At 42.4% G+C, this 27149-nt stretch overlaps 1 protein-coding gene across 1 annotated transcript in view; it reads right to left on the reverse strand.

Moving 5' to 3' along the window:
• Positions 1-729: 729 nt before the first annotated feature.
• Positions 730-27149, reverse strand: part of zc3h12b (zinc finger CCCH-type containing 12B) — an 88457-nt gene continuing 62037 nt past the window's right edge. The window contains exons 2-6 of the mRNA XM_067997114.1: positions 9994-10775; positions 5550-5689; positions 3720-3954; positions 3090-3196; positions 730-2475 (exon numbers count right to left, since the gene is read on the reverse strand). Of these exons, the coding sequence (XP_067853215.1) occupies positions 1049-2475; positions 3090-3196; positions 3720-3954; positions 5550-5689; positions 9994-10775 (2691 nt within the window). The 3' untranslated portion in view covers positions 730-1048. The remainder of the gene's footprint in view (positions 2476-3089; positions 3197-3719; positions 3955-5549; positions 5690-9993; positions 10776-27149) is intronic.

Below are 27149 nucleotides of genomic sequence, written 5' to 3' on the forward strand. Positions count from 1 at the left end.
TATATTAGTGGATGCACATTAATTTTAAAATGTTTACATTTTAGAAACATTAAAAATGTGCACGACAGAACTGTGAAGTAAAATTGTACACGTGCAACTTTATAACAAATTGGTAGTTTTAAACTAAAGTGATGATACTGCTTTTGTAGGAAAGAGAAACAACTACACAGCATTTGCAAGCCATTAGCAAAATGACAGAAACAACCCTGACTGCAGCCTCACATTCCATGTGTTTCACAGTAAGAAACATTTAGGCAAGTGTCAGACCTTCTCATGAAGAAAGAAAAGGCCCCTAAAGGCCTTCTCAACTTTCATGAAAAAAACTTTTTTTTTGTCAACAAGACCTAGCTTGAAACATATCAAGCTCGTCAAATTTCAGCAATAATATACATTGCTTTTAAATATAGTGGCACATCAGTGCAGCCTGAAGACAAAATATAATAATGCTTTAAAAAGGTATTTTGGCTGCAAATTTTCCACCCTTAAAAGGAGATTATGATTTAAAGGAAATGGTTTGACATGCCATACACCAAGAAAGCTCTTTTGGTTGGGAACCCGAAAAAGAAAATAGATACCTTACGTGAAGTTTGATCATTTGAATCTGTGCAAGTTATTTGCAATGTTCAAATATTTATGGGTTTAACTTGCTCTATACAGTCTTTAGCACCCCAGTAAATTCTTGTCTGCATTATTATAATTTCAAGCTGTACAATTCATAAACGGGGCATACAATTTAAAATTTAGGTTGAAAAGAAATAACTCTTCAAGAAAAAGTAAAAATTCAAATACATCTTGTAACATGGAAAATTATAAAAGTCAAAAATAGATGGATTGTAGCTTTAGAAAAGAAAACGTAAGGTATTCATTTCCTCTTCAAAGCTGCCTTACCCCCTTATAGATAATTGAATGCCATTAAGTTATTTATAACATTCTTAAACCCACTGAGTTAGGCAACTTGTATTTCACAAATGTTGTGCACTAAATGGACTTCCTTTTGTTTGTCCTGTCAATACGGAATTGGCCCTCAGCCTTCCAAATAGTTTGGGTTTTACCGTCCAGAACGTATTTGTTTGGCAACAATCTCTGCAGCAAGCTGCTGGGGGTCAGTCACATGAGGGTTCTTTTCCATTACTGCATGAACTATGTCTGCTGGGAAGATGTTACAGAGGTTTCGATAGGTTTGGTACTGATGTTCCCGGATTGTCAGATGGTCCTGTTGCTCTGTGGGCATCCCCTGCCATGGCGACCTCCAGATCTGTTCAATCTTTTCTGGCATACTTCTAAACATGCCAGGTTCATAACTGGGCTGCATGAGATTATTAGTCAACGGATATGAAGGGTACCTATAGGAATCTGTGACACATGGCAGTTGGTCCCAGCTAGTATGTTGCTCTCTGCAGAGTGGAGGTCTTCGTTGCCTCATTGGATTACTCTCATATAGTCGCGAATCAGAAATGCTGTCCAGCCTAGTCATTACCAGAGCCCGCCCTGGCTGGTTATTAGTGGACGGATGAATGTTTTGAGGAACAGGGTAGTCCCCAGGACAACTGGAACGAGCTCCAATAGCAGGATGCTGGATATGAGAAACTAAATGGGAGATGGGCTGTTTCCGCTGGGGCTGTTTTGGCTCCTCTGGTCCATAGCTCTGCACTCTTGTTATAGGTTCGTGGTAGCCATGAACAAAAGGCTGGAGCCTATTCTGTGATTGTGGCTGATGGGTTTTTACATTATCTTCTGGACCTGGATCTACAGTGCCTAGGTATGCCAGATCACTGTATGAAGAATAGGAATCATTACTTGTAATGCAGGTTTCTGAGTGTGGACTAGTGTTTCTGGAATACAAACCATGATCCGATTCCAACCCATAATAACTGTCATGGTTACGCATACTGTTGATGCTTAAATTCGAAAAGTCACTAATCATGGAGTAATAGCCAGTGTCTAAAGTCGAGTCATATTTTGGATACTGTTCTGTATAACTCACAGAGTTTCCTTGGCTGTTGGTTACAAGGATGGGTGGATAATGTAATGTGGATATGTGCTCTTGCGAGGATTTCTGGTGAGTGAACTGTTTGGAACATGGCACTGGGCTGCTTGCAGATCTGGTACTCATAGCACTGGCTGCATGGCTTTTATTGGGCTGAAATGCAGGTACACTTGTTGCAGTGACCAAAGAAGGCACAGAGTTAGTCTCGAGTCTGCGAGCTGGTGTCAACCTCTCCTCTGGCTCGCAGACTACAGATCGTATGCTGGGGTCAGACTGGCGCTTTGGAGCGACACGCTTGATCTCAGAGATGGTTTCTCCTTTCACACCTGATATGGCAATGCCGCATTTTACCAAGGCTCCTTCGCTCATAGTTTTCACAGCAGACAACTTGGCACTGGCACGAAGCTCGTCAGCAACTGACCTCTGCGGCTGGTTAACACGTTCTGGATGGTAGTATTTACACTTGTGTCCATAAGTGCACTTCTTCCCTGTCAAATAATAACCAGAAGCCAAGTAAGATCAAGGTCAATACTGATTAGCAAACTTCCCTCCAGCTGACTTATTCATCATCACAAATCTAAAGAACAATGCTATTATCCTTAAAGCAATTTACATTATTCCAGGATAGCTTGGTAACAGAGTTGTTTTCTGCTCTCCTTATGGTCTAATGAGTAATGACATCTTCACCTAGATCAGAAGGTTTCAGGTTGGATAATTTAGACCAATGAGGTAGTGATCTAAGCTCAGGTTCCTCTTCTGATCATTATCCAATGATCCCTGTTGGATAGGCATCTGTGTGGACATTGGGCAAGACTGTTATCGTGACTGGCTGTGGCGCCCTCAACAGTTAAATAGCCTGTCCACGCTTAACTGTCTAGTCTCACATGTGAAGAATCACCACTTGGGTGAGGCAACAGAGCTGCCAGTACCCATGGAATGATACTTTAGCAAGAGTCAGCACCATCAAGAGAGGAGGGGAGAAAACTGGCAAATACCAGATTATGTTTTCTTACAGTATTTTGAACAAATGCAAAATTGACCAAAGCAGTTAAGAGCTAACTAGATTTACAGATCTAATTATCAGCAAGTTACTAATACTTACCATAAGGACAGGGCTGTTTCTTGTGTTCTGGAATAACAGGACGCTTTCGTAGGAAGTTATCCAAGCTGGGACCATGACGTCCTAAAGGATCATCAGGTGGCATGAACCTTGAAATGGTGAGGAAACAAACCACTGGTCATTTACATGCAATTCATACGAATTTTACGTATTCTTGTGATGAGTTAAATACTGGTCATTCACCTTTGAAACCCAGGTTCAAATGTAGCCCAGACTGAATGGATGAAAGTCTCCACTGTCTGGCTGTAAGATCTCTACATGAAATATATTTGGGCAGTCTGAGAGTACAGCACAAAACTGCCCCCAACTGAAAATAAAGTGATAATCTCATCCAGAGACCACAGCATGTCTGGTCTGGGAAATAGAAAAATGTGCCACTGTTTGCAGTAGTGGTGCACTTCTAAAATTGAGGCTGAGATGCTTTGTTGGGGCAGAGTGGATTGAATTTTACTTTGTATCTAATCCATTTCTATACCTGATCTGGGACAGCTTGATATTGACATTGAATGTTTGAAATGAAAATTTTCCATTCCCATCTTGATGGGCACAATTTAAAAAAAAGAAAAAGAAAACCATTACCTATGAAAAGGTCCATAAGTTTACAATACTTACTTGTCGTTCACAAAGGAGTACATTAGAAGACGTTCCTCTATAAATTTCTTCCACTCAGGTTTCTCATTCTGCAGATCCCTGTAGTTATCATTTGACACAATAATGCCATCTGAGTCAAAGGCCAACTTCACTATGAATCGATCATCGTAGCACACCACTCTTCTCCCTTGCACCCGTCGGGATGGCGTGAAGACCAGAATTTTCTCTTTCTCAAGTTTGCGCAAAATTTCTTGATCTGGAAAATTGAATAATTACTTTGGTATTAAATAGAAATTTAATAAAACACATACATTCAACACTGTATGAGTGAGGTGGTGTCAAGTGGAACTTTTGATTAGTCTCTAAGAATAAATTAAACATTGTCCTTATCAATCCATTCTCAGCAGCACTGAGATAAAAAACTGGATCAGTTTTGCAGTAGCGCTACACTTATTTAGAACGTTAAACATGAAAATACAAAGTGCAAAATAGAGACTATAATAATAGATAATCAAAGTGATTTTTTTTAATTGTCTAACTTACTCTATTGTAAACCAAATGTATCTCAGGTTTGATTCCTGGTCAGTGTTGAACTAACTAAATTCAGCTAGGGTGACAGTTGGGCTCCCCTGGGCTAAGGAGGGATCAAAATAGATCAGGCAGCATTATCACTCCTGATCACCATTCAGTGACTCCTGCTGGGAAGTGTAATGTTTTTGGACATCAAAGCGAGACCATTATCAGACTTGGCGCCGATGCCATCCACAGGTAAACAGTCTATTGACATGCAGGCCTAGGTTTTCCTCTGTAGTAGGATTCCTAATGGCAGTGCTTGAAGGTGGGACTCCCACCCACTGGTGTGACCCTGCTCTGAGCCTGACGGATCTTCGGGAGTCAGGCTAATTTGAATAGCTAGGCTTCTGGGGTGTTTTGGGGGCCACCAACTCACCCATCTCATGCAGGAGGGAAGGAAAATTTTTGCAGCTCTTATTGCTTTACAGTATGGACAGCTGTGTCAGCTTAAAAACAAATATTTTTAAAAATGCATTTTTAAGTCTCCAGCATTGCCTTGCGCTAGGCAATGAAACCCTTTTATTTGTGATTCCCCTGCCTCCATTCTACTTGGCAATGCTGAATGCCAGGAAAGAAATGGCATTACTAATGCCCAATGTTGCTAAAATACATCAGAAGACTGTTTCCCACCATTAGCCTTGCATGTGCCCACCTAATGTGGGTGAGCATACTCACTGTCACAGTCATTTCCAGCAGAAAATCCTGGAAATAGTGGCAGTGGTTGGGGAGTTGGTGGAACAGCTCACCACAATTCCCACTACTATCTCAGCTACAAGATCTTTTGATCATTGTAATAACATTCTACCCAAATCAATATATGGCAGCATTAAAACTAAAAATTTAGTTTAAATAAAGGAGGTAGCATTACATCAAAGTGTTTTATTTGATGCATATTTTATCTTTCGCGTTAACAAGATATAGACACTAGAGTCAGGAGGAGAGATAAGCAAATTTTGCTGAGCAGGATACATTTTTATATAATAGCAACAAGAATTGCTCGTCAGCATCCCGCAAATTGACAGTTCAGGTGGAGACCCTTTGTCAGAACTAGTACAAAGAGTTTCAAAATTGAGTTCTGCTGTAGGGTCTCTATCTGAAAAGTTAATCTATCTATCCCCCCCCCCCCACCAACCCGCTAATCTCTTCTCGAATACTGATGGAATTGATGTGTATTTCCAGCGTTTTCTATTTTTACTTCTTCCATTTAAAAAAAACTATCATCCATTTTTATATGATCAGATCATTAAAACGTCATCACGTTGTGACAAGTCTAATTACCTTTGATGGGTGCATCTGGCCTGGACTGTTCTTTCCTCCACGCTGGAACAAACACTGTGATGTCTTTGTGTCCTTTTTCTAGGAACCATTCCACAGCCAACTGAATCCCAAGGCAAGAGAACACTTCCTTATTTCCATGACTACAAGAAGAAATTAAAGCTTTGATCAATTTCCTGCTTTGAGTTTGACCTTGGCTGACATTGTGGCTGGTGTAATTGTGAAGTCACACGAGCAAGACAGTATAAGGATAGAAAATTTATTATAATTACTGAACATTTATAACACAATCAAGGCAAATGATTGCATTTTTGAAGTGATGTAAGGAAATGAAACATTTTTTCATTGCACGATAAGTATGTCTCACAACAGGGTTGCAAATTAGATGCACAAAGTAATTGCATATTATGAAAAAAAAAGCTTTATGCTTTATTTTAAAATAAACTAAATTGCTTGGAATGCAGCTGGGGTCACATTGCGATTATAAAAAGAACAAAAAGGTTTTTACAAAGCTGCAGGAGAAACAGTTTCCTCAGTCACTCCAGAAAATTGGATTTTAGAGAACAGATGTTGCTGTCCCAGCTCATTATCAACTACCTTGGAATTTAGGGAAGACGCAGATGACATCACGAAAAGCATCACCGTGCGTAGGCCTTCGTGGGAGGAATTAATTATATTCTCTAGAATAACAAAGAATCTATAAAAATAGAGCCAGCTGGGGTATTATACATTTCACCGAGTGCTGTATTCAATGTTTTCTGCTTTCATTTCTTAACTGCACTCGCAGCACAATGTCGTGGGCAAACATAATAATTCTGCTTCTCAGCAGGAATTCTCATTGAAAGAGGATTTTTCCCTTCTCCATTTCACTTTTTGTTTCACCTTTGTCCTATTTTGCATTGTTCTTTGTCAGAACTAGATTTTCCAGGAAGGAGCTGTTGTATCATTAACCTTTACCTCTCACAGTGGGCATATAGGAAGCTTGGATAGTGGGAAAAGAACTAGTCATGGTGCAGAAAGAACCATTCCATAAAAGATGGTGAAGTGGTTCGCAGGAAAACTGCTTTAAAATTGAAGTAGAAATCAAGAATATGTAGCAACCAAGTTCGGTGATTGTGCACAAAAAAAGAAAAAGGCCAAGAGTGGAAGGCACCAAATTGTATTCAATTTTAATTTTCTGATTTTCCCCCCTCCATAGGTACCAGCAGGCCCCTGATAACTGGTCTAACTGGCTATTCTTCATGTGCAAGCCTGGACAGAGAGTATCGACGAGCTGTTCATCATGGAGGGCATCACAGCCAAGCCCAATCCTGTCCTCACTTGACGTCCACAAGCGCACACTTTCCAATCAAAGAAAACTGGATGGTAATCAGGATTGTGAATTGATTTTTTCACCTGCTTAGCCTAGGGTGCTGAGGCTAATTGTAGCAGCCAACTGCTGGTTCAGCTGAAATCAGCCATCTCACCACAGAATGGGGACTGAACCTGAGCTTTTGTGGTTTGCATGGCTTCAGTGTGACACTGGGCAGTGCCTTTACCCACTGGGCCAGAAATGTCATCATTTCTAATTTCTTAAGTCTTTTAAAATTGGTCATTTCACATCAGTAAAGCAGTGTCTCCAAAGGTAGTCTTTAGCAGTGAGTAGGAAACAAACAAGCCTCTCTGTAATTTTATGCCGGTAACAACCCATAATTAAATATATTCCAATTATACTTCCTGAGACAGAGTTTTGCATGTGATTTGCCTAACACACTGGATCATAAAGATTCTTACAACATAGCAATAACATGACAGAACAGAATGTGGATGATGATTAAAGGCTGCATTAATGAATTGCACTGGACTGATATTGTAGCAAATCCCCAAATAAATGGAATTCCCTTATAAAATGTAATAACTTGTTTACAAATATTTTAAATTATAAAATTCACTCTTCCACTTTAGTCCAATAGCAGCTCCTTTCCTTGTTATCCAAGCAAAACATTAGGCTGGAAATGTGCCTGCTGTTGGACATGAATGACGTTCAGCTGGTAATGATCAGACCAAGATAATTTACTTAAAGGGCACTTTGCTTCTAAAAATAAAATGGGGGAACTGGGTGCTGCAGTGGGCTAAGCTTTGGTCTTTCACCTCTGGGACTTAAGTTTAAATTCAAGCCAGACTGATGGCTGATGGCAGTAAGGGTCCTACATGAAATGAATTTGGAAATGAGCCATCCCTGAACTGGCAATCTCATTCAGAATGGCCATAACAATTGTCTTTATGGGGAGTGAAAAACTGTCACACTGCATCAAGAAATGCTCTTCTAATGCTGAGGCTATGACATGTTGTTGGGGGCATCTACTTTTGGGGGCAAAGGGAGTTGCATCTGACTATACTGACTATACAAGATAACGATGGATGAGGGAGGCCATATGACCCATCTTAGTTCATCCATCCAGAGATATTCTACAGTCCCCCCATTACAGCATCCAATTGGTTCTTAAATGAATTCAGGGTTTCTGGCTTCACTTCACCGTCTGGAAGTTCATGCTATGTATTGATCACCGTTTGTATGAAGAAGAACTCCCTGATATTGGTCCTAAATCTGCCCTTTACTAGCCTGAACCTGTGTCCCCTTGTCCTAGTCACTCAATTTACTTTAAAGTAATTTTCTACTTTTATTTTTACAGTTAACTATCTTACTATCGGATGTCCTACGGTCATGAAAGGTGCCATGTAAATGCAAGTTCTTTCTTTATTTCATATACTTCTATAATATCACTTCTAAGACATCTCCTTGAAGACTGAAAAGTCCAAATGGTCAGTTTTAACCTGGAGTGTGTTTCAAGTGGGTGGGTGAGGATGCAGGGAACAGGGCAAAACGCACCCGCTGGTCTAAATTTCAGGCCTAGGGCATTTTCACTCCCAGGCCTCATTAACATCTGACTGATGGGTTTCGCACCCGATTGCATTGGGAACATGAAGCCCACCCATTTTCTGGGTGTAATTTCCGGCGGCCTCCAGAAGCCTATTTAAAGCGGGAATGCACCTCTTAAAGGGAGGTGACATTTTCTTCTAGCAGATTGCTCTGTGAGATTGCTGCAAGATTTTATGCAGAAATGAATCGGAAGCAAGCTTCTAGGTACAATTGGAAGAGGTGAGGGCGAGGAGGGACGTACTCTTTCCCCCGAACTGCAGGAAGACTACAAAGATTGACAGACACCAGACTTGGGTGGAGAAAGGTGGCAGAAATTGTCAATTCCCAGGACCTGCGTGCAATGCAAGATACATTTCAATAACCTCACAAGAGTAACACAGGTGAGTACAGCACTTCATTTCTTCATCTGTCAGTAACCCCTGGCAACAGAGTGACGTCAATGTTCTTTGATGCAGGATTAAGGGAGCAGTGAAGGGGGTAACAAGTTCTATTAATGCAGAGGGGCTTTATGTAACTTTTCAGGGGAGGGGAATGAGCATGTTGTGCAACACGCAGCACACTACAATGATGCGACAGACTACGTGTGGGGCATACCGTCAGAAATATCCAGGCACCTGAACCTTTGCTTCACTAGCCCAACAGTGTACTCAATGATGTTCCTGGTGGTTCCATGACTGTGACTGTACCTGAGCTGTTCAGGCATCGTAGGGTTGCAAAGGGTTGTCCTCAGCAATGTATGCAAGGGGTAGCCCTTGTCCTCGAGCAGCCACTGTCTCATGTTCCTGGAAGGTTGGAACAGTGAGGGGACGGATGAGTGTCGCAGAATTAAGGCGGCATGACAGCTGCCTGCGACACTGGCACAGACTTGCATGATTACTCTGGGGTGATCACACTTCAGCTGGACATTAATTAAGTGATAGTCCTTCCTGTTGACAAAAGCTGCTGGCTTGTCTTCTGGTACCTTGATGGTTACATGCGTGCAGGCTATAATGCCCTGGACACGAAGGAAGCCAGCCATTCTGGCTGTTGGCAGCCATGGGAAAGGTGATGTAGCGGTTGGCCTGGCAAATAGGGCATTGGTGACCTGCTTGATGCAGCTGTGCACTGCAGACTGGGAGATGTGGATGATGTCCCCTGCAACAGCCTGGAAGGAGCCTGAGGTAAAAAAAGCAAATTAAAAGCGGTGATGACTTTTGACAGTCAGTGGCAAAGCAAGACTGCCTGGACCTGTTAAGAGGAGGAAAATTAACCAGGGTTCTCACTCCTGATTACTATCTAGAGACTCCTGCTGGATGTGTGTGTGGATGTTAGGTGAGGACTGGATGGGATTCTGCTGTCATGTCTGCTGACACTCACTGTTGATGCTCACATGTGAAGAATGACGACCATCACCAGTAGAACTATATCATAGCAAAGAGTTAACACCTTGGAGATGGGGGGGTGGATTTTGTGGAAAAAAATAATAAAAAGGTACATTTGCAGTACGACATAACTTCAATTATCTTTGGAGAAAATCTATGGACATACCTCATGGCCACATTACTACCATCGATGACTATAGGTCTCAAATTATCAGAATCATCCACAACTTCATCTTCCAAAGACAGCTCTGGGCTAGTGATCTCCTTCACACATTGGCCCCTGGACACCAGGGTACCTGCATTACCCATACTGTTTGGCTGTGGCTCAGACTCACTTTTGTTCCCAAGTCTGACCAGCTCGGCTAAAATGTCATTAATAAGAGCATCTGACCCCAGTTTATTGAGCACAGTTTGTATCTGTTCTCCTGAATATCCTAGTTTTAAGGCAAACTCCATCTTGGCCTGGTATTCTTTATCTAAACTAGCAGGTTTGCACCCCTCTTCGAGTTTGGATTTACTGCCCTCACTTTGAAAGTCCTGCAAGACACTGCATTTGGAAAGAACTGGCCGTTCGAGGCAAGGAGAGCGGCAGAGTTGCCTGTGTGGTTTGCTCAAGATCTCAGTCCCTTTTTTCTTAAGGAGTTGTTCTGAATCACTTTCGGAGCTTGTCCAGTCCTCAGAATCTGCACTACAGTCACCAATCTCTAGATGAAGGCTCCTGTCCTCTTTGGAGGAGCTGTTCTCCATATTCAACTTCTCAAACATCGACCAGGCAGTCATTACGTTGATCTGTCCTCCTGTTATCTCTACACTCTTCTCTTTTATTTCCAGTACAGCTTGACTTTCATATTCAATAGTATCCTTCAGCTCAATTAATTGTTTCCGCAATGTTGATGTTATGCTCTCACACTTCTTATGTTCTGGAGAGCACAGGGATAGTATATAATCCTGGAGATGAAGAAGAAAGATAGTTTAGAAAAGTCTGTTAAAAACACTGAAGAACACACCAACAGAAAAGTGAATCTCATAATTTAGCAATCCATTTGAACCTAATGGCCACTTCCTGATTCAGTGTCCTTCCCTAATAATGCACAATTCTATTACCCTTTGAGAGAACAAGTTCTGCCTGACTTCCTTTCTTACTCCTAACTTCCTAAAATGTTAGCTTAATTCAGCAGTAGCACTCTCACATCTGCAATTGAAGGTTGTGAGTTATAGCCCCATTCCAAGGCTTGATCTCATAATGTAGGCTGAAATTTCAGCGCAGTACTGATGGTGTGCTGTATTACTGGAGGTGTCTTTCAGATGAGACATTAAAACAAGGTCATGTCTTTCTGTTCATGGCACAGCTTGAAGAAGAGCAGGGGAGGTGACCTGGCCAATATTTATCCCTCAACTATGATCGTCAAAAACATATTAACTAATAATTTATTTCATTTGCCGATATAACAATAGTGACTACACTTTGAAAGTAATTCCTTGGTTGTGACTTCCTGAGGATATAAAAGACGCTATATAAATGCAAATCTTTTTTTTTCTAATTCTTTTCTTGTGTTCCCTGGTATTGAACCCCTCACCATTTGGAACAAACTCGCCTGGATCAGTTTTGTCGGTTCCCTTCATAATCTTGAAAACTTCAAGATGCCTCTAAAAGACTTTGACATAGCACAAGCTGTACCTATTAAAGGGACATCATGTAATGACAGACAGAATTAACACTGAAATCAGAGGATGAGTTAGCCAGTCAGGTGCATTATAGAGAATTTCCAATCAGAAACTAACAGTACATAGCTCAGAGTTCCGTCTAAGTCAAAGTGATTGTCACAAGTACAAAAACATAGAAGAAAAGATTCCACTTTAACTCTGCAATTCTCAGTAGAGTTAGATATAGATTTTAAAGGGACTAATCAATATCATTTTGTTACCAATTCGGTTAATTCATATTCATCCACAAAAGCAATTGATATTAAAATATATGCACAAGTTTAGTGCAGCGGTTGGGAAGACAAAGACGTTTCAAGGTCCCCCTTTTAAAATCCAATCCTTTTCTTTGTAATTCCTCCACATTCTTTTTCAATATTTTGTTCTTCTCCTTTTACTCCCCTAAAGGCACTGATTTTGTGTCGGGGTACAGTTCCACAGGCACTGACAGCTCTCTGGTATCTTGCCCAACCATGTAATGTTCAAATGTGAGATTAAGCAGTGTGCATTGGCCTGATTCAGTCCTTGCCCAACATCTACTCGCAGGGCTCAGTGGAGCAGAAGTGGGAGCCATGATTGATTTTTCCCTCCCCTAGCACAGGGGTATTGAGCCCAATTGTAATGTCGCAACTTCTGTGCTAGCTGAGATCACTGAACTCAGTACAGACTGGGAAGCAAACCTGGGAAGGGGGGCAGTCCGTGCATTAGGACCTTAATGACAGTCATCATTTAAAGTAAACAAGCTTATTTCCTCACTGTCTGGCATTCAGACCTGCTCCTAAAGTGGATTTTACCCACTGATCTGTGCTTTCTAAGTGAAAGAGGAAGGTATTGTGGGGGAGGGAGATCACTATGTCAGATCATAAGACAAGTGAAGTCAGGAAGAGATTTTGTTTCAGTGACCTTATAGGAAAGCTTTTGCATACCATTTTAGTTAAACTACAAGTCTTTTATTTAAGGCAGTTCATGTAATTAATTACTGTAGCATTAAATTATGCCTACATAACTATAGTTACTGAACTTCAAAGTAATTCACTGTATGTGAAGCACTAAAAAGCATTTTTGATATGATAAGGTGCTGTATAAATGCAAGTCTGACTTTTAAACATTTTGTAAATAAAGACGACAAAATAAATTCAGCCATTAAGAAAAAAATCTCATATCTTATAGATGTGAGGGGGGATGGGGGGGGGGAAGAGAAAGAGAGAGAGAAAAAGAGAGATTGATCAGTATCTGAAAGCTATTCCAGTGGGGCCCTTGCTTGTAAATAAGAAAATCAAAAAGCAAGAGTTGGTTAACCACATCAAATCCTGTCATCATTTGGAGAAGTTATTGTAATTTCCACCTTTTTCTAAAACTGTATTCGGCAAAAACAAAATATGAACACCATACGCATAGCTTTATTACCAACACAGAGAGAAACTTAAAAGGTTTGGATGTGTACCCTTACTGCCTACCCAATAAAGAGTTAGTAGGAGACATTTCCTACCGTAATTGCTAGAGTAAAAGATACAAGTAGTTCTTTCTTGAACCATTTTTATGTTTTAATTACATGAGTTCACCAGCTGAGTGTTTCCAGCATTTTGAGTTTTTATTACAACGTGTTAATGACTACTTCACAGAAAGCTGGTTTGCTGGCAACTTAAAACGAAAATAAAAAGGAAAAACTGCAAATGCTGGAAATCTAAAACAAAAAGGTGAGAAAAAGGAAAAATAAAGAGAAAAAACCTTACTAAATGCCTGTTTTGTCTCTCTCTCTCCCTCATGAAGGGAACACACCCTTAACATCATAGCCTTTCTTTTTTCTTTATAGATGCTGACTGATCTGCTGTATATTTCCTGAATTTTATGTTTTTAAACAGAAAGATTTCCCATTAAAGTGAAAAACATAATCCAGATAAGAAAGCAACACTAGGAACTAAAGAAAGTAGACAATTCTTTGAAAAGCAACATTATAGTAGCATCTACAAGGCCTTGAAATATTTCAGTCTGCTAATGCTTCATGCTTACGCTGGGTAATCTCAATAACCCATCGTCTCTGAGATATTTATTACACTGATACTAATAAAATATTCCAGTATTAAAGGACAGCCGAGAGTACAAGTTGAGGTGCGTTATCTTTACAGCAGCCCACAGCAGTAGCTGATTTCTTTGAAACTGGCTGACACGTGAATAGAATTTACTGATGATCAGTAACCACAGATCAAGTGACGAGGGAATCACACACAAGGGAAGCCCCACCAGTCATACATTATATGATGCTAATCTGTCCTATTTTTATAACTACTTATGTAAATCAGCAGACCGTTTATAGAATTTATCTGTAATTTTAGAAAAGAACTTAGGTCACATGGTTCGATCTCCAGGTACTGGAGCAGAATCTGTGTTAAACACACATTACATATGATGTGGAGATGCCGGTGATGGACTGGGGTGGACAAATGTAAGGAGTCTTACATCACCAGGTTATAGTCCAACAGCTTTATTTGAAATACATATGCACAGGTCAGGGAACCTCTGTATTCTTAAAAAGATTCCTTTCTTCCCAACCTTTGCAGAATTATCTGATTTCAGCCAAGGTAATGTAAGTGTGCTATTATTTGCTTCAGTCCTATGGGTTAGAGGTGTAAATTAGCCATAGTTCTCTCTCCTGATTACCATCCTGTGATCCCTGCTGGAAAGAATGTGACATTTGGCGACCACAGGATTGGACTCAGTTGTGATGCATCCAGTCAAATTCTCAGCCGACACTAACTGTTTGGGTTTACACATGACACTTGGGTGAGGTATTGGAGGGTGATTGGTGCTTGGAGAACTGTACCCCAGCCAAAGTTAGTGTCTTCAGAAGATGAGGGAAGAAAAGAGAAGAAAATTGTGGCAAATTAAAAAAAAATGCGACCATCATCTCTTAAAACTTTATGTAGATAAGAAAAACAAGCAGACAACCAAACGATCATAACACAGGAAGCTCTGCCTTCAGTACTTCTATCAAAGGAGTTAAACAGCCTTGTATTAAAAACATATTAGTTGACTTAATGACTCGTTCTAATCAATTATTTTGAAGAACAAACTCTGAAATATTCTGTATAGTCTGTTGTCATGCAGTAATATTGGGATGTCAATATTGGTACCAATACACTCCAGGAAAAATTCCATTAATCAATATGGTTCTTGTGCAATATCTCAAATTACTCCTGCTGTCAGTGACAAATCTGTAATGACTGGTACTTCACCCCCTATGTAGCTCAAATTACACTCTCCAGGCACAACCCCAGTTTAGAAGAACAAAATCTAGAATTGGGCTGCTGGATATTTTCACAGCTCAAGTCCACCATTTCACACATCCACCATTACACTTTACTGAAATGCTAGTGACACTGCTGTTAGTAGAGCAGAATAGTGTTTTCACACTGGTGAACTGCAAGATATACAGTTTACTCAGTGTTAAGTGGTTAGGTATAGAAAATAGAAATTACCTTAAACATGTTACCACACCTTTCAGCTATACTCTAATTTGTAACAGCCTTTGACCAATTTAATTCATCATATAAGACAAACTGAATGTTCTCAGAACTAGGACAGCACTCCCTACTGAAAACAATTGGTTCATAACCACAAAATAAACTAGGTCACTGGATGTTACGATGCGTAATTTCAGGTAAAGTCTTGAGACCTGAGAAGCTAACCTTTCCACAAATACCCACTGGTACAAATACCATTCAGTCACATTTTTACGATGTACACTGCTCATTTTTGTTTTGGATCTCAGTTGTTCCTCCAAATACTTATCTTCACAAGATCCACCCATACGTTTTTTCCCAGTGAGAGGCGAGCATACTGTTGTGCATTCAAAAGTCATAATAGTAGAGTTTTCTTATTCTACATGTGCTTCCAGTATTTCCTTTTCCTCCCTCCTCCAATTTTCTCCCCATCTCTCCTGAAAGTACACACACTCTCTCTCTCGCTCTCTCTCCCCCCCTCCCTCCGTAACCTCCCTCCCTCCAGCAGGGGGCATTGAATAGTGATCAAGAAATGTGGCTAATTTTTCACTTCCCACCCCAGGGACATCAAGGCTAATTATAGCACTCCTCGCAGTCTGGCTGAGAGCAGCTAACTCAATCTCGACCAAGAATGGAACCTTGGCCTTCACCAGCCGAGCCACCAAGGCAGCCTACCTAAACATGATCACATACATTCTGTGAAATTACCTTAAACATGTTACCAAAGTCAACACACATGCAGTGCATTGGTCTCCAACATCAGGCAATTTAAAGCCAAATGATATCGTTTTCTTTTCTTTGTTCTTGAAGTTACTATTTTCCCAGAAATCAAAAAGTTACAAATATAATCACCATCATAAATTAGCAGTGATGATGTATAGATTTTCCTCTCCGTTCCTACTCATGCATACGCAATAAGTGCCCGGGTTGTGAAACAATTAGATCATCTACACCCAGAACATTTATCCCTTTCCTGACAGCAATATGTTCATTATTCAACCTCTTTTAAATCTGACTTCAGCAGTTTCTCGTTCAACTTTGTACCTCCTGCAATGTTCAAGAATTAAAAGAAAAATATTTTGTTACTTTTCTCATTCAACTGCAAGGTCAGTAATTACAGCTTTCACAAATGATTACTAAAATTATCAGGGTAATGCTGCCTTATACTCAGCTTCTTCTGCAATCAGCTAGTCACTATTCACACAAGCAGTTGAAGGGGCCTCATGAGTAAAGCGGAAATATCAGCAGTTTTGCAATGGCTAGTTTTGAAGTGCAACAGCTGCTCTGTTAATGTAACTGAATAGTACACAGTTACAGATTTGAGCTGACTGACTAGAACTATTAACTCTTACATAGTGCTCTTTCGTCTACTCCTTTTCCAACAGTCACAGTATTTCAAAAACATTGAAAATTAATACTTAAAAAGCATATGCATACATAGAATTTTAAATAAATTTACAACTTTTCCCATAAATATCACATATAAAATACTTGTTCAACAGCCTGGGAAAAGTGCTGGTTAACAGTGATGCTATCTAGAAAGCAAATATAACTTGTGATTATATAAAACTAAATATTTAGATACTTTGGCCCCGATTTTAAAGTGGGGCTGGGTGTGGTGTCCGCGAAGTGGACGGTGACCCCGGTCATGGAGGCTTGGCCAATCTTAATGGCCGGGACTCATTTCCATAAATTCTCCCAGAGTCCGGCCCAAACCCAGCCAGATCCACTATCTGGCCACAGGCAGGAGTGGGAATTCGGCGGCAGAGGACCCATGGGAACAATCCTTGCCAGTCAGATGGAGGGGGGGTGGGGGACACGCTGGATGCAATCGTGGTGGGGGGCCCAGGGCAAGGGTGGCCCAGGGGCCCCTCCTGACCCACAAGGACACATAACAAAAAAGAGCTAGCCTGCTCAAAAGAGCAAGTTAATGTAAGGACACAGGATCAGAGGGTGTAAGTGACTGCTCTCATTTTAACTGCTCCCCCCACCCGGTTTCTGCCAGGCGGGGGAAGTTAAAATTGGGGCCATTATTCCTGATAACTCTAAAATGCTTGAAGTACAACAGAATCTCTTGTTTGTAAGCTGCAGCAGGGACTTCAAAAATTGAGCTTCAATAACTTCAAAATCAAGCACACCAACACTGTCCAGACAAGCCTCAAGTTTAACTCTGGAGTTCAGGAGCATGTGTACATGACAAGTACACAGGATTTGGTAACATTACATATATACAGACACATACCCTAAATCCATTAAGAATTCATAGCAGTATTTCCTCGTATATGTCACTTCTTTCTGTAAATTCTTCATAGTTCAAGTGGACCTAGTTCAAGAATTTTACAAGTCCACCATTACACTTTACTGACATGCTAATGACGAATGACTATATAAATTTACTAATACATTGGTATTGGTACTGATTTATAAAACTGGCAAAAATGCAAAGACCAATACAATTAATCAGACAGAAGACAGTGTCCATAAAATTTGTTCACAGGCTCATAGCATTTATGGCACTGGAGGAAGCCATTCGGCCCACTTGTGCCAATGCTAGCTCTTCAACTGGAGCTGTCTACTCTAATCCTGTTTCTCTGCCCTTTCCCCATAGTCTTTTATATTCTTCCTTTTCAAATACTCAATAGCCACTTGTGGTAAAGCATTCCCTATTCTAATAATTGTGTGTAAGAAAATATCTTCTAGCTTTCCTCTTTATCCTACTCATGATATCCTGAGTCTGTGCTCCCTTGTTACCAGTTTGCCAACCAGTGGAACAATCTAGCACTACTCACTCTCTTAAAACATTTCACAATTTCAAAAACATCTAGAAAATCACCCCTTAACTTCTGTTCCAGTGAAAAAAATCACCAATTTTTCAAGCCTTTCTTCATAACTATAATCTCTCATCCTTGGTAAAATACTCATGTTCAAAATAATTAAACTGAGACAGTACTTGTAAGCTGCAGTTCTGTGAATCTGAAATACTGAAACCAAATGAAACACAAGCCATTTCTATTTTTAACACCTTTTTATTAAAACTAGATACAGCTTGTTTCCTATGTAATACTATCACCATATGTTGCACTGTCTAATAATATTAAAAAGTCTAGATGAAGTTGGACTGGGGGAGAAAAACAATCTAAATCTGTTGAAAATATATTGTCCATACTCACAGAAAAACAGCAGGTCTAAACAGTGCTTTGTGGGTCTGTAATCCATTCTAGAGAGCTGTGCAACTCTGTTTTCTTCTGCTCTGGCAGGCACAGTGACTGACTGCTTTAGGGGATTACCGGTCATTCCCCTTTATTATACTCACACCCGCCCACAGCTGTGACGCAACGAAATTCAGACAACAACGAATGGTGCTCTAGTGCTGAGCTATTTCAGTGACGTCTATATCTGTATCAGCACTTTCATACGCCAAGCTCTAAGCTGGGTAATGAATACTAATTTGCTGTGGTTCACTCACAGCATTGAGAAATAATTACTGTACACAAAATTGATCAGACAATCATAATAAAAAATGACCAGTAGATTTCAACACTTAACGAAATGAATATTTTCCACTGAACCCATAAATTGCCATGACTCATTAGGTTTATTCCACGTTTTTTTTCATATTTGCAAGGTCTTTATACATCTTTTGTTGGTAAGTACACCACGCTGTCAGGATCTGAGACACACAGGTCCCAGATTCAATTCCCTGCTTTACGGCAAATTAGCTGATCTCAGCACAAATGGCAATTAGGGGCCATAGAATTGATGGTATCTCTGAGTGAAGGACAGAACATTATCTAAGTTAAGCTGGGTAGTACACATGTGGACATCAGGTGAGGACAGCCTCAGTCTCAGCTGTGATGCCTTCCATGGATGAATTGCCCAATCATAGAATCATAGAAGTTTACAACATGGAAACAGGCCCTTCGGCCCAACATGTCCATGTCACCCAGTTTATACCACTAAGCTAGTCCCAGTTGCCTGCACTTGGCCCATATCCCTCTATACCCATCTTACCCATGTAACTGTCCAAATGCTTTTTAAAAGACAAAATTGTACCCGCCTCTACTACTGCCTCTGGCAGCTCGTTCCAGACACACACCACCCTTTGAGTGAAAAAATTGCCCCTCTGGACCCTTTTGTATCTCTCCCCTCTCACCTTAAATCTATGCCCCCTCGTTATAGACTCCCCTACCTTTGGGAAAAGATTTTGACTATCGACCTTATCTATGCCCCTCATTATTTTATAGACTTCTATAAGATCACCCCTAAACCTCCTACTCTCCAGGGAAAAAAGTCTCAGTCTATCCAACCTCTCCCTATAAGTCAAACCAATGACATTCACTGAAATTTTCTGAAGCCCCGTGCCACCGGCACCATGCAGCAGATGGCTTATCAGGAAATTGCAGTTGCATTGTCTGGCTACTTCCTGTCCTTTAAAAATAACGGATAGGAAATCACAGGCTGCATGCCCACAATTTCCCGAGATGCATTTCCTGCAAGCATTGCTTTCCACTGTGAGTTTCAGATCACAGAATCAACCCCCATACTCCAACAACATTCCACATATTTGATTGTGAAGGGCATCAGTCAAGCCCAATGTGACTCAATACCTTCAAATGCACACTTTTCACCAAGGCCTGGCTAATTTTCCCCTCCAGGGGCATGTAGGCTAATTATAGCACTCCCACTGCTACCCCACCCGAGATCAGCTAATTCAGCATAGATTAGGAATTGAACCTGGGGGACCTTTGGTTTGGATAGTTTAATAGTAGATGACGCTTTAACCTACCAGACCACTGGAGGAGCTAGTGATAGAACTTTAATGTATCAACTTCATTCTAGGTGCCAAGTGAACTACTATTTTACCACGGACATTTTCTTATTGCCCAAACACACCAATGTTCAGTGCTGTTATTACTGCTAACTAAATCCTCAGTGACAATGAAATGCTAGTTTCAGTTTGGGTTAGGTTGGCCTCTGGGTCAGAAGGTTGTGTTTAAGCTCCATACTAGGACTTGAGCACATAATACATCCGGGTATGGTAGCATAGTACTTATGTTACTGGACCAGTAATCCGGAGTTATGAGTTCAAATCCCACCACAACAGCTGGGGAATTTAAATTCAATTAATTAAATAAAATCTGGAAGTAAAAAAACTAGTATTAGTAATGGTGGCCATGAAACTACCGGATTGTCGTAAAAACCCATCTGGTTCACTAATGCCCTTTAAGGAAGGAAACCTGCCGTCCTTACCCAGTCTAGCCGAAATGTGACTCCAGACCCACAGCAATGTGGTCGATTCTGAAATGGCCTAGCAAGCCACTCAGTTGCAAAATCTCGCTAAATAAGAATAAAACCGGACTGACCACTAGGCACCGGGAACGACAAAGGCAAACCAAGCCTCAGTCGACCCTGCAAAGTCCTCCTCACGAACATCTGGGGATTTGTGCCAAAATTGGGAGAGCTGTCCCACAGACTAGGCAAACAACAGCCTGACATAGCCATACTCACAGAATCATACCTTTCAGCTCAACGTCCCAGACTCTTCCATCACCATCCCTGGGTATGTCCTGTCCCACCGACAGGACAGACCCACCAGAGGTGGCGGTACAGTGATATACAGTCAGGAGGGAGTGGCCCTGGGAGTCCTCAACATTGACTCTGGATCTCATGGCATCAGGCCAAACATGGGCAAAGAAACCTCCTGCTGATTACCTTCTACTGTTCTCCCTCAGCTGATGAATTAGTCCTTCTCCATGTTGGAGAAGCACTGAGGGTAGCAAGGGCACAGAATGTACTCTGGGTGGGGGACTTCAATGTCCATCACCAAGAGTGGCTCGGTAGCACCACTGCTGGCCGAGTCCTGAAGGACATAGCTGCCAGACTGGGCCTGCGGCAGGTGGTGAGCGAACCAACACAAGGGAAAAACCTACCTGACCTCGTCCTCACCAATCTACCTGTCACAGATGCACCTGTATTGGTAGGAGTGACTACTGCACAGTCCTCGTGGAGACTAAGTCCCGTCTTCGCACTGCGGACACCATTCAACGTGTTGTGTGGCAATATCACCGTGCTAAATGGGATAGATTCAGAACAGATCTAGCAGCTCAAAACTGGGCATCCACGAGGCACTGTGGGCCATCAGCAGCAGCAAAATTGTATTCCAGCACAATCTGTAACCTCATGGCCCGGCATATTCCTCACTCTACCATTACCAACAAACCAGGTGGATCAACCCTGGTTCAATGAGGAGTGTAGAAGAGCATGCCAGGAGCAGCACCAGGCGTACCTAAACATGAGGTGTGAAGCTACAACACAGAATTACATGCATGCTAAACAGCGGCAGCAACATGCTATAGACAGAGCTAAGCGATTCAACAACCAACGGATCAGATCAAAGCTCTGGAGTCCTGCCACATCCAGTCGTGAATGGTGGTGGACAATTAAACAACTAACGGGAGGAGCAGGCTCTGTAAACATCCCCATCCTCAATGATGGGGGAGTCCAGCACGTGAGTGCAAAAGACAAGGCTGAAGCATTTGCAACCATCTTCAACCAGAAGTGCCGAGTGGATGATCCATCTCGGCCTCTTACCGATATCCCCACCATCACAGAAGCCAGTTGCCAGTCTTCAGCCAATTCAATTCACTCCACGTGATATCAAGAAACGGCTGAGTGCACTGGATATAGCAAAGGCTATGGGCCTTGACAGCATCCCGGCTGTAGTGCTGAAGACTTGTGCTCCAGAACTAGCCACGCCTCTAGCCAAACTGTTCCAGTACAGCTTACAACACTGGCATTTACCTGACAATGTGGAAAATTGCCCAGGTATGTCCTGTCCACAAAAAGCAGGACAAATCCAATCCAGCCAATTACCGGCCCATCAGTCTACTCTCAATCATCAGCAAAGTGATGGAAGGTGTCGTCGACAGTGCTATCAAGCGGCACTTACTCACCAATAACCTGCTCACCGATGCTCGGTTTGGGTTCCGCCAGGACCACTCTGCTCCAGACCTCATTACAGCCTTGGTCCAAACATGGACAAAAGAGCTGAATTCCAGAGGTGAGGTGAGAGTGACTGCCCTTGACATTAAGGCAACATTTGACTGAGTGTGGCACCAAGGAGCCCTAGTAAAATTGAAGTCAATGGGAATCAGGGGGAAAACTCTCCAGTGGCTGGAGTCAGACCTAGCACAAAGGAAGATGGTAGTGGTTGTTGGAGGCCAAGCATCTCAGCCCCAGGACTTTGCTGCAGGAGTTCCTCAGGGCAGTGTCCTGGGCCCAACCATCTTCAGTTGCTTCATCAATGACCTTCCCTCCAGTGCAGGTCAGAAATGGGGATGTTCGCTGATGATTGCACAGTGTTCATTTCCATTCGCAACCCCTCAGATAATGAAGCAGTCCATGCCCTCATGCAGCAAGACCTGGACAACATTCAGGCTTGTGCTGATAAGTGGCAAGTAACATTCGCGCCAGACAAGTGCCAGGCAATAGCCATCTCCAACAAGAGAGAGTCTAACCACCTCCCCTTGACATTCAACGGCATTACCATCGCCGAATCCCCCACCATCAACATCCTGGGGGTCACCATTGACCAAAAACTTAACTAGACCAGCCATATAAATACTGTGGCTACAAGAGCAGGTCAGAGGCTGGGTATTCTGCGGCGAGTGACTCACCTCCCGACTCCCCAAAGCCTTTCCATCATCTACAAGGCACAAGTCAGGAGTGTGATGGAATACTCTCTTCTTGCCTGGATGAGTGCAGCTCCAACAACACTCAAGAAGCTCGACACCATCCAGGACAAAGCAGCCCGCTTGAATGGCACCCCATCCACCACCCTAAACATTCACTCCCTTCACCACCGGCGCACAGTGGCTACAGTGTTTACCATCCACAGGATGCACTGCAGCAACTCGCCAAGGCTTCTTCGACAGCACCTCCCAAACCCGCGACCTCTACCACCTAGAAGGACAAGAGCAGCAGGTACATGGGAACAACACCACCTGCACGTTCCCCTCCAAGTCACACACCATCCCGACTTGGAAATATATCGCCGTTCCTTCATCGTCGCTGGGTCAAAATCCTGGAACTCCCTTCCTAACAGCACTGAGGGAGAACCTTCACCACACGGACTGCAGCGGTTCAAGAAGGCGGCTCATCACCACCTTCTCAAGGGCAATTAGGGATGGGCAATAAATGCTGGCCTCACCAGCGATGCCCACATCCCATGAACGAATAATTAAAAAAATATTTCCTGACATTCCAGTGCATTAGAGGGAGTGCTGTAAAACCAGAAAGAAGGTGGAGTTGAAAATCACGGAATGGATGAAGATAGGACTTTCTTCATCTGAATTTGCCTTGCAGGTGTACAACCCTAAGAACACAAATAATGGATATGAGCAAGACTACATCTTTACACTGCGGTTGTGCCTTGACTCCCACCTAGTCAATAGCACTACTGAACATGCCACATCAGTCGCAGGTGGAATTCCCAGGACATGACTTACTAATTAGCCATTTGGTATGCACGTTCAGTAAAATGACACCAGTTAATTATGCATTCATTGGTCCAGCGCATTTCCAATTCAGGTGCTGGCCTAAATGAAGGTCGGCTCCAACATGTAAACATTGGAGAGCGATGCACATAATTTGATTTCCTGAGAAACAGTCCTAGCACTTATCATAATGGAAAAGATCCTATACAGTCACTTACTAAAAAACAACAATCCCAATAACTGTGCTTTGCAATCACAGTTGAGTATTTATTCACCAAGCATCCCGAGCAAGCTCCACCCCACTTTAACCAGGTAATTGCCGAAACTCTAGTGGCACAACGAAAACCTACCAGTCACTGATCTAGTGGGTGAATACAATAATACAAATTCGAGCTGTCTCCACTAGCTGCAATCAATCCTCACGGTTATCCTCAATTCAAGCCACTCAGCAAAGCTCATCACAATGCACCTAATATACTACAAGCTGTATATTGTATACTATGAAAATATCAATTTGTTATTTCCAAATAACAACTCCATTTAAAAAACAGATTTTGACAATTGGATGGACACTCGTATTTTTTTTGATTAATTGAGTGTCTGACGTGCGGAGTCCCTCACCATGCTCAAGGGTGACCAAACTAAGCTACTAAGAAATATGTTACCCCCTTATGGACACACTCTATTAACCTAAGTTCAGAGAGCTTAGGTACAGATTGAAAATTGCCATGGCTTAGAACTCCAAAGTATGCACTGGGGAATTGCTGGAGCTTATGTATCTAAAACTGTGCAGCTTTTCAGCACAGAGCATTGATAAGCTTCCGATGTCTAAGCTATGGCCTACCTCTTACAGTGTTGGCTTGTAGGATTATCTGTAGCTGAATGGGAAGAATTCCAACCCCCAATGGTAGAATTACCCCTCCAAGTCTCATTATGAACCACACTGACTGATTAATCTTCAACTCTGCTCTGGAGTACTGCGGACCTGACTGGCTCAGGCATCAGATTACTGAGTCTGCCGTGTAGACTCAAATGAATTTTTCATCAACAGGCAGATCATCTTGGAACCAATTAAATCCCAGAGCCCCTACTTAACTCTAAAAGAGGATAATCACTAGTTGATCATTAAACAAATGATAAGTGTGGGTGTGAGCCCTTGCTAGGCAGACAAATGATACCAGGATCTCCTCATGAGGAGCATAATGCACATAAAACCTGAGTGCATTGCCACTATCCCCCTGACCACAGCCTGAACAGTGAATGGCAGTTCCACTAGTTACAGATACATAGGGCTCAATTTTAAAACGGAGCCGGGAAGGGGGCGGGGGTCAAATTGAGCTCAGGAAATCCATTAGTATGGGTTTCCCAAACGTCCTTACGAGACAAACCAGGGAGAGGACGTCTGCAAGTAAGTCTTTGTTTGTATGGATGGGGGGGGGGCATGGGTGGGCATATGTTGGCAGGGGGTCACGAGTCATGGGGGATGGGTTTGGGGGTCAGTCACGGGGGGGGAGGTGTCGGGATCGGGGGTCATCGCGGGGGTCTGTGATCATTGAGGGGGAGGATTGGGTGTCGGAGGATTGGAGTGGGTGGGAGGATCGGAGTTGGGGGGAGGATCGGGGTTGGGGAGGATCGGGGTCGGGGGAGGATCGGGGTCAGGGGATCGGGGTCGTGGGGATGATTGGGTTCGGGGGGAGGATCGGGGTCAGGGGATCGAGGTTGGGAGATGATTGGGGTCGGGGGATCGGGGTCGGGAGGGCTGACTGGGGTTGGGGGATGGGGTTCGGAGAGGGGGTCCGCGATCGGGGATCCGCGATCATTGGGGGGTCGGTGCAGGTAGGCTTGTTGGGCCTGGGGGAAGCCCTCCTGCTCCTCTCGGCCCACAAGCTGTGCCTTTCTAGGCATCTACCTGTTAGTCTCAGACCTTCTCAACTCTTTTCACGAGGCGTAAAACAGAAGGCCCGGGAATCCCGGCACCCCCAGGGTTGAAATTGGGATTTGGAGAAAAATGGATGCCTCAAGCCTCCTTGAAAGGTTTTAAGACCCAACCCACCTCCTGGGAGCGGGTTGGTCGCCTGCCCCTCGACCTGCCCCGGTGAAAACTGGAAATGGGCGGGATGGAGGCGGGTTTGAAATGGTGGCAATTTTCAATGCCCCCCCACCCCCAACACCTGGTTTTTAACTTTTAAAATTGAGCCCATCGCTTCAGCAGCAAATGCTTGCTTCTCTGAAACCAAATCATGACAGTGTGCCCTCGATTATATGAGCACATGAGCACACTTAGTCTCCAGGTAATCCCTCCAGTAACCAAGACTCAGATTTTCCTCACTAGTTGTATGACAGCCATTTGCCTTCAGAGTGCAAGATGGACTGCAGTGCAGCTTGTGATGTGCAGCCACCTTGGAGCTCTAAATGTCTTTAAGTTCAGTGCCACATACCAGGCTTACTCACCACCAGCTACTTAATCCAGGTTCTCGTGCAAGTGGTTTTGGCAAAGAGATGCGCCTGGGATGAAGCTGACTCCTTCTCCAGGATGCTCAGTAACAGTGACTCTTCAAACTACCATTATGTGGATTTTGAAGCTGGATCCCAGATTTGACATTGTATGCCCACAGCTTTCAGCTTCTTCATGAGGACTATATGGAGCATTAGGTAAAAAGCAGGATCCTAATTTGTATAGGCAGTTAGACTCCCACCTGTTTTGGGCCGGAGCATTGGCTGCTCATTTACAGGATTGTCTGAAAATCGCACTTGGTGATTTTTTTTCTCCAATTTTCAACTGATGGTCGCACTTTTTCCATTGTAAACAAGGACAGGTGACGGTTGAAAATCACACCTAATGTCTTCAGGAGAAGCAAGGAGGAATTTTTTTTTAAATGAGATTTTTTTTAAAAAACAATTTTAAAAATCAGGTGACTATACTCCCAGAAACTTGTGGTACTTGTAGTTTTTCATTTTGCCCCAGGTTGTCTAAACATTGTAAACTATGAAAAGAATGGGCTTCAATGGAAACATGAGCCGTGCTCATCCTTTTAATAGCCACATTCCAGTGCGTCAGAATCACATTCTATTCATCATACAGTACATAAAAGGATTCCAAGTGTATTACGAAAATTTACTGATCACATAGATTACAAAAGTGAAACTGTCACGTCTCACTGTGTGCATGTTTGAATCACTTAGTTACAATGTTAAAAATAGTCAAGAGTAAAAACAGTAGTAAAAATTCAGATGGATTATGTGAGGGGGGAGTAATAATGAAACAGGAATACAACACAGTCTTGTAAATCCCAATTAAAATATGTGCCCTTACTTTCTTGGTGTACCTTTTCCATGTTAGGACATAAAACACAAATGTGTTACTTTAGAAAATCCCCTGCGTTTATACAGTGTTCCTCGTGTGAAAGAATGTTTCAGAGGATGCTAAGCAAGGAAAAGAAGAATTTGATGCAGACTGGGGAATTGATCAAAGGAATGGGATTTTAAGGCAGATTTTTCAGGGATGGAGGTAATGAGACAAAATGGTCAGGTAGAGAAGTCCAGAAGGCGGGGGCATAGTGACCGAATGATCAGCCTTGGATGGTAAAGCAGGGAACAAACATCAGAATATGGGTCATTGTAATAGC

Source organism: Heptranchias perlo, chromosome 15 (genome assembly GCF_035084215.1).
Source record: "Heptranchias perlo isolate sHepPer1 chromosome 15, sHepPer1.hap1, whole genome shotgun sequence".
Taxonomy (NCBI): domain Eukaryota; kingdom Metazoa; phylum Chordata; class Chondrichthyes; order Hexanchiformes; family Hexanchidae; genus Heptranchias; species Heptranchias perlo.